At 47.9% G+C, this 7,804-nt stretch overlaps 2 protein-coding genes across 2 annotated transcripts in view; one reads left to right on the forward strand and one right to left on the reverse strand.

Annotated features, from left to right (window-relative positions):
* Positions 1-95: 95 nt before the first annotated feature.
* Positions 96-1,560, forward strand: ETH_00012510 (uncharacterized protein; the record flags this gene model as incomplete). The annotated part of the gene is made up of 2 exons (XM_013373036.1): positions 96-287; positions 973-1,560. 2 exons carry the CDS (start codon positions 96-98, stop codon positions 1,558-1,560), a joined length of 780 nt encoding a protein of 259 aa, XP_013228490.1.
* A 2,040-nt stretch (positions 1,561-3,600) lies between these two features.
* Positions 3,601-7,804, reverse strand: part of ETH_00012515 (calcium/calmodulin-dependent 3', 5'-cyclic nucleotide phosphodiesterase, putative) — a gene marked incomplete at both ends in the record, with an annotated part of 10,412 nt that continues 6,208 nt past the window's right edge. The window contains 4 exons of the mRNA XM_013373037.1: positions 3,601-3,978; positions 4,273-4,372; positions 4,774-5,175; positions 5,352-5,889. Of these exons, the coding sequence (XP_013228491.1) occupies positions 3,601-3,978; positions 4,273-4,372; positions 4,774-5,175; positions 5,352-5,889 (1,418 nt within the window). The remainder of the gene's footprint in view (positions 3,979-4,272; positions 4,373-4,773; positions 5,176-5,351; positions 5,890-7,804) is intronic.

The raw sequence follows: 7,804 nt of genomic DNA on the forward strand, positions 1-7,804 counted from the left end.
TGCTGGGCCCTTCGCCGCTGCTGCGCACGCGGGGCCGCCTGCTGCTGCTGCTGCGTCAGCAGCAGCAGCAGGGGCCTTCCCTTCCAGGCCCTCAAATGGGGCTTCAGCTTCCGCCAAGCAGCACTGCTGCTGCTGCTGCTGCTGCAGCGCAGCAGCAGCAGCAGCAAACGGTGCTGCTGCTGCTCCTGAACCCCCCCGGCTCGGAAAACCGCATCCCTCAAGTCCACCGCCAACAGCAGCTCCTGCTGCTGCTGCTGCTGCTGCAGCCGTGGCACTGTCTTCACATGGTGAAATGTCCACCTGCTGCTGCTGCTGCTGCAGCTGCTGCTGCTGCTGCTCTCCCTCTTCGCTCCAGGATTTATCGCCTGATACGGATGAGTAAGCCCCTAATGGGGGTACCTCTGGCTCTGATCCGCGCCGCTGCTGCTGCTGCTGCTGCTGCTGCTGCTTGCTGCGGTGCCGTTTCACGGCAACTGTCTCCTCAGCATCAGCAGCAGCAGTTGCTGCTGCTGCAGCAGCAGTATCTGCTGCTGCTTGGCGCTTTCGCCTGGAGGCATGCGCTTCTGTCTCTTCTGCGGGAGACATTTCGGCATCTGCTGCAGCAGCAGCAGCAAGACTGCTGCTGCTAGAAACGCTGCTGCTGCTGCTGCTGCTGCTTGTTGTGCGCTGCGGCAGCTGCCGGGGACAACTTTAAAACGAAACAAAAGGCTCAGCTCAACTGGAGCTGGAACGTTTCAGACTGCTTTGCTGCTGCTGCTGGTGCTGCTGTTGCTGCTGCAGTTGCTGCAGTTGCTGCTGCTGCTGTTGTTGCTGTTGCTGCTCTCAAGCGTTCGCACAAACGGGCACTCTCTGGAGGTGCTGCCGAAGCAAAAGGTCCCTAGTGAGTGTTCTGCTGCTGCTGCAGCTGTTGCTGCTGCTGCTGCTGTCGCTGCTGTTGTTGCTGCTGTTGTTGCTGCTGCTGCTGGCTGAAAGCCGAGGCATGACGGCGTCGAGTGCTGCGGAGGCCGAGAAGGAGCCTTGTTGCTGCCAGTTTGCTGCTGCTGCTGCTGCTGCTCACGACAGCAGCAGCAGCAGCAGCAGCAAGTGAAGGGAGGCTTGCGCTGGGCTGCGGTGTACATACATCTGGAGCGGCGCCCGAAAGTGGAGGCGTCGGAAAGAGCAGCAGCAGCAGCAGCAGCAGCAGGAGCTGCAGCAGCAGCAGGAGCAGCAGGGATGAGGCTGCTGGAGGAGAAGAGACAAGGAAAAGGAGGATCTGGTGCTGCTGCAGCAGCAGCAGCAGCAGCAGCGAGACAGAAAAGGCGCGGAGCCGTGAGGCGCGTGGCGACCACAGCAGCGGAGCAGCAGCAGCGGCAGCAGCAGCAGCAGCAGCAGCTGCAGCTGGAAAGGGAAAAGAGAGATTGCTGCAGCAAAGGATTGTTAGCTGGGGCGAGTGGAGAGAGGCGGGAAAGGACTGCAGCAAGGAGCAGCAACAGCAGCAGCAGCAGCAGACACAGCAGCAGCACAGCCTCTGAGTCTGCGTGGGGTTCTCCGCGGGCGCCGGCGACAGATAAGGGGTTTTAAATGCCGCAGAAGCTTAAAAAGGTACTTTTAATGAAAAAGAAATGCAAATTTACATTTGAAAAGAAGCAAATAAAAGACAAAAGAGTCAAAAGCAGCAGCAGAAACCCCCAGGCGCTCTCGGGACCGTCCGCAGCAGCTGCCTCGCTGGTCGCCGCCAGACCAACACCGATTCTCCCCCCCCGAGCCCCCAAAACCCCCGAAAAAACCCTTTTTTCCGTTTTAATTGCATTCATTGAAGAAAATTAAAGAAATTTGAAGTGTTTTTCGCGAAAAACCGGAAAATCGGGGCCGCGGCAGCAGCAGCACCCGGGGGCGCCGCTCTCCAGCCCAGGGGCCGGCCCTGCAGGATTCCGCGCGTCTTTTTCCAATTTAAAAACAAAAAACAATTATAAATGAATTAATTTAATTTAATTCCGTCGAAAGTTTCGGTCCGGAACTCGCCGCGGCGCCAGATTCCCAGGTGTACGTACACCCGGCGCCCGCCTCCTCCGCCGCGCTTGCCCGCGGTGTCTGTCCAGCTCCCCGCCCAAACCCTCCGAGGGTTTACGCGCGAAATTAAAACTATTTTCCCTTTTAATTCCTTCACTAAACTCCAAATTCCAAACCCTAAACCCTAAACCCTGCCCTTCGCCTTCTCCGCCCCGCCCCGCCCAACCCCGCCCAGAGACGAGGGTTTGCGCCCCCCGAGGGTTTAGGGTCTGCAGCCTCCGAGGCCTTCCGCCCAGACAAGGGTTTAGGGTTTACGCAGCCTCGAGAGACCCCCAACGAGGGTTTAGGGTTTAGGGTTTCCCGGCGCCGCAGCGCCGCCACAACCCCGAGACGAAGGCTTCCCACCCCCCGGGGGTTTAGGGTTTAGGGTTTAGGGTTTCTTCTCTGCGGGACTTCTGCCCCCACTTCTTCGCCTCGGCGAAGAGCAGTTCAAAAGAGAAGCCCCACTTTCGAGGGTTTAGGGTTTAGGGTTTAGGGTTTGCAGAGGCTGCGGCTCCCGGGCGGTCCGGCCGCAGCAAAAAACACCCACAGAAGAACAAAAGGAAATACAAATAATAAATAAATAATAACTAAATAATAAATAATAAATAAATAATAAATAAACAATAAATAATAGTAAACAATAAATAATAAACACTAAAAGATGAATGCAAATAATAACAAATAGAAATAATAAACAACTATTCGCAGCCATCAAAAATTGTGAAACTAAATATGCACCCATTGCGCATGCAGCACTTTTGTTCTTTTGATCTATTCACTTTCTTCACCCCTAGGGTTTAGGGTTTAGGGTTTAGGGTTTAGGGTTTCTATTCATTTGCATGCAGTGATCCTGCGCACGCGATCGCGGGTCTCAATAGCATGCATGCATTGTTTGCAACCATTGAGCAGCATTTATTACAATTTATTTATTTATTATTTATTCATTTATTTATTTATTCATTTATTATTTATTTATTTATTTATTTATTTATTTCTAAAAAGCCGTTTTCGCCCGCCGTCCAACTTCTGGGGTGTCTGTGCACCTCGCGGGCGCCGCTGGGGTGTACGTACACCTCAAAACTGCAGCTCCGCCAATTCCGCATTTTCGTTTTTTTTATTTTTTTTCAAAAGTTTCCTCTTCTTTCTCTTCTGCAGTGCGGCTGTATAGCAGAGCCCTGAAGATAAAAAACAATTCAATTTAATTTAATTTAATTTAATTTAATTTAAAAAGAATTAAAATAAATTGGAGTTATATTAAATTAAATTAGAGTAAATTAAAGTTAAAAAGAATTAAAAAGAAATTCCACTTTTCAACAAAGAGCGAAAAGTGGCAAAGAGCGAAAAGTGGCAAGGAAGTAAACAATCAAATAATTATTTGAAATGCAAAATAAAAATAAAAATGAAATAATAAAAGAATTATTTATATGCAAAGCAAAAGAAATAAATAAAAACAATAAAAATAGAAATGAAAACACAAATAAATAAAAACTTCTTACGCTGCAAAACAAAAGAACAAAAATAAAAAGAAATAAAAAATAACAAAAATAAAAAGAAATAAAAAAAAACTTCTTACGCTGCTTGTGGGGCCAAAGCCTTTAAAACTGCTGCTGCTGCTGCAGTCCAGAAGCAGCAAATAAGAAAGACAGCAGCCAGGTGGAAGGACAGGTGAAACCCCGAAAACCCTGGAGCTGCAGCACTCAGCAAAACAGGCCTTCCAAATTGCTGCTGCTGCTGCTGCTGCTGCTGCTGGTTGTGCTGCAGCGGTGGCTGCTGCTGCTGCTGGGGCTGTTGCTGCGCCTCCTGCGGCGGCCGTTCTGTCTGCTGCTGCTGCCGCAGCTGCTGCAGCAGCTGTTGCTGCTGCTGCTGCACAATTTGCTGCAGCGGCGGCGGCTGCTGCTGCTGCTGCTGCTGCCACCGACGGTGCAGCTCCCGCGCGTGTTTGTGCTGCTGCAGAGCAACAAAAAAGAAATTGAAGAAACAAAAACCAATTACAAACTTATTTATTTTATTTTATTTTATTTTATTTTAAAATAAAGATTTTTAATTCGAATTAAATTCAAAAAGTTCCCAATTCTATATTTCTTTCCAGACCCTCTTCAGCCAAAAAAAATAAAATAAAGAGAATTAAAGGGCAAATAAAAGGAAATAAAAGTTAATCAATTAATCATTTAATGAACTAATTAATTAATTAATTTGTTTATTTATTTATTTAAACTAATTAATTAATAAGTGGGGCCCCACAGCAGCAACTTGTGGCAGCAGCAAAAGAGACTTCAAAGAGCCCACGAAGAAGCAAAGGGCCCCAATGGAAAGAAAGGCCGGCAGCGAGACTGCAGCAAGCCTGTGCAAACAAAACAAATAAATAAATAAATAAATAAATAAATAATATATAAATAATAAAAAATAAATAAATAAATAATGGCGAGCTGAGAGCCGCAGCTGGATGTGCGCAAATAGTCAATTTAGGGTGTATATGCAGCAGCAGCAGCAGCAGCAGCTGCTGCTGCTGCTGCAGCGGGAGCAGCAGCAAAACCCGGACCAGCAGCAGCGGCAGCAGCCCGCAGAGCAGCAGCAGCGCCATTGCCCACAAGAGCAGCAGCAGCAACAGCAACAGCACTACCCAGAGCAGCAGCAGGAGCAACAGCACAGCTACCCACAGCAACACCAACGCCAGCAGCACTACCCACAGCAGCAGCAGCAGCAGCAACAGCAGCAGCAGCAGCAGCAGCAGCAAACACGTACGATTCATTGGCTGAATAGGCAATCATGGCGCATGAAGAAGAAAGCAATCCATTTCGAATCCAAGAAAGATAAATATTTTCTAAATTTAAAAGAGTGCCTTCAATCTGAAACATGAGGCCCATTTGCTGCTGCTGCTGCTGCAGCTGCTGCAGCTGCTGCCGCTGCAGGTCCTGTTGCTGCTGCTGCTGCTGCTGCTGCACCTGCTGCTGCCGCTGCAGCTGCTGCAGCTGCTGCTGCAGCTGCTGCTGCAGCTGCTGCTGCACCTGGTGCTGCTGCTCCTGCTGCGCCCCAAGCTGATCCACGCACTTCAGCCGGTGCTCATGCAGCAAGTCGTGCTGCTGCTGCTGCTGCTGCTGCAGCTCGTTCTGCTGCAGCAGCTGCAGCGGCAGCTGCTGCTGCATGCTGCAGCAGCAAGCAACAAACGCACAAACGAACAAGCTACGATCCAAGTAAAAGAAACAAATAATAAACTATTAACTAATTGTTTATTAATTAATTTAATCAATTTAATTAATTTAATTAATTGAATTAATTAATTGAATTAATTAAAAATAAAACTAAATGGATAAATGACTTACTCAGTAAATGAAGAAGGCCGAGATAAAAGAGATGAAAAGTAAAAGCGGCTGAGGCGCTGCTGCATCAAGCCAATGCTGCAGCAGCAGCAGCAGCAGCAGCTTTTGCTGCCTCTGCATACTCTGCTGCTTCTGCTGCATCCTTTGCCGCCAATGCTCTGGCCTTTGCCAGAAATGCTGCTGCTGCTGCTGCTGCCAACGGTGCTGCAGTAGCCTCTGCAGCAGACGCGGCAGTCACCGCGGCTACTGCTGCTGCTGTTGTTGCTGCAGTTGCTGCTGCTGCTGCTGTTGCTGCTGCTGCTGCTGCTGGAGTGTTGTCTCTCGCGCTTAAGCCCAGCAGCACGGGCGAAAGAAGCAGCAGAAAGACTACTGCTGCTGCATGCAATATGGCTTTTCAGGAGTCCCCTGCAACAGCTGCTGCTGCTGCTGCTGCTGCTGCTGCTGCTGCTGCTGCTGCTGCTGCTGCTGGCCAGGAGCCCCCCTCGCGCTGCGCTGGGGCCCCTGCAGCAAAGTGTGGGGCCCCTCAAGGAAGAAAGGGGCCCTTTATAAATATTTGAACTAAAAAGCATTTTAATTTCTCGTGTCTGCTGCTGCTGCGGAGGCTGAGGTGTACGTACACCCCAAGCTGTCTCGGCAAACCCCCCGAATCGCTCAGCCCAAATGCTGCAGCAGCTTCTAAACTCTTTTATTTGCCTGCTGAAGTCCCCACAGCGGCAGCAGCAGCAGCAGCAGCTGCAGCAGCAGCAGCAGCTGCAGCAGCAGGGGTCGCGCCACCCTTTTGTCTAATTTCCGAAGATTTTTCGAAAGCTAATTAAAACGAAAAGTCAAAAAAGTCAATTTATATTTACACACTAACAAAAAGATAAGAGTCAGCCACGGGGAGCGCTGCAGCAGCAGCAGCAGCAGCAGCTGCTGCTGCTGCTGCTGCTGCTGGGGCTCCGCTCGTAGCTGCTGCTGCGGGGCTGCATGCGTTCCGTGTCTTTTCTTAATTTAAATGCGAATTTATTTAAAAATGAAATTAAATAAATTTCTTTTTAAATAAATTAAAAAGCAGCTGCTTGAACAGGTGTCGATACACCCCAGCCGCTGCGCGCTGCAGCTGAAGTGTATAGGCAGCTCCTTCAAAGGCATAGAAACCCCTAGCTTGCTGTAGCTAGCTAGCTAGCTAGCTAGCTAGCTAGCCATGTTCAGCCAGCCAGATAGCCATAGCCAGCTTGCTAGCTAGCCAGCGAGCTAGCCACAGCTAGCTGCAAGTGGCTTGCTAGCTGGCTAGCCAGCTAGCTGCAGCTAGCTGCAGCTAGCTGCAGCAAACCGCGGCTAGCTACAGCTAGATGCAGCTACCTACAGCTAGCTACGGCTTGCTACAGCTAGCTACAGCTAACCACAGCTAGCTGCGGCTTGCCACAGCTAGCTACTCCTAAGAGCGTTTAATTCTGGCTAGCTGTGGCTAGCTAACTAGATCTGCAGCCAGCTAGCCAGCAGCAGATGTAGCTAGCTGGAGGTAGTAGCTCGCTGGGGCTAAATAAGTGGCTGCAGCTAGCTACAGCTAGCTGTGGCTAGCTGTGGCCAGCTGTAGCTAGCTGTGGCTAGTTTGCCTCTTTTCACTGCAGCAAATATCTCTACTTTCATTTTTGCTCCTGTAGATCTCCTAATTTGCTGCTTTTCTTTGCCTAGACTTAGCAGCTGCTTCCGGGGCTGCCAATACGCTGAACTAGGGTTTAGGGTTTAGGGTTTAGGGTTTGGAAACTGCGAAAGCTCCTCGACTCCTGCAAATGAGGTTTTAAAGCCACTTATTAGAAACTACTTTCTACCATTATTATTATATATTTATTTATATATTTATTATTATTATTATTATTTAGTTTTTAAATGTTTAAAAAGTGGAAAGCAGAAAGAATTCAAATTCAGCAGCAGTGGGCTGCTGCTTGCATGCAGTTTATGTTGCATGCAAAGTTTGGATTTAAAAGAACAGAAATGTTTCAAACTTTTTAATTTAAATAAATTTAAAAAATAAATTAAAATTCATTTTTAATTTAATTTATTTATTTTAAAAATATCTTTTTAATGCTCCAAATGGCATTTATTTTCGAGCTTTCTGAGCACTTTCATTTAAAACTTAACCCAATTAATTTGATTTAATTTGATTTAATTAATTTAATTAATTTAATTAATTCAATTAATTTAATTAATTTAATTAATTTAATTAATTTAATTCAATATACTTCAAGCACTTTTATTGTTGCTTTGCGTGTAATGACACATTTCCACCTTTATTATTTTAATTTCACAATATCTTTTCTTTATAATTATTCACATGCTCACAAACGTAGGCATTTAATGCTTCTTTACACACCCCAAACCCCAAACCCTAAACCCTAAACCCTAACGAGGGTTTAGGGGGGCCTTGGGGCCCTTAAAGAGAGTTTAGGGGGTCCAAGGGCCCTGGGGGGGCCCCT

This window comes from Eimeria tenella, genomic scaffold, assembly GCF_000499545.2.
Source record: "Eimeria tenella Houghton genomic scaffold, Eth_scaff119, whole genome shotgun sequence".
Lineage (NCBI taxonomy): Eukaryota > Apicomplexa > Conoidasida > Eucoccidiorida > Eimeriidae > Eimeria > Eimeria tenella.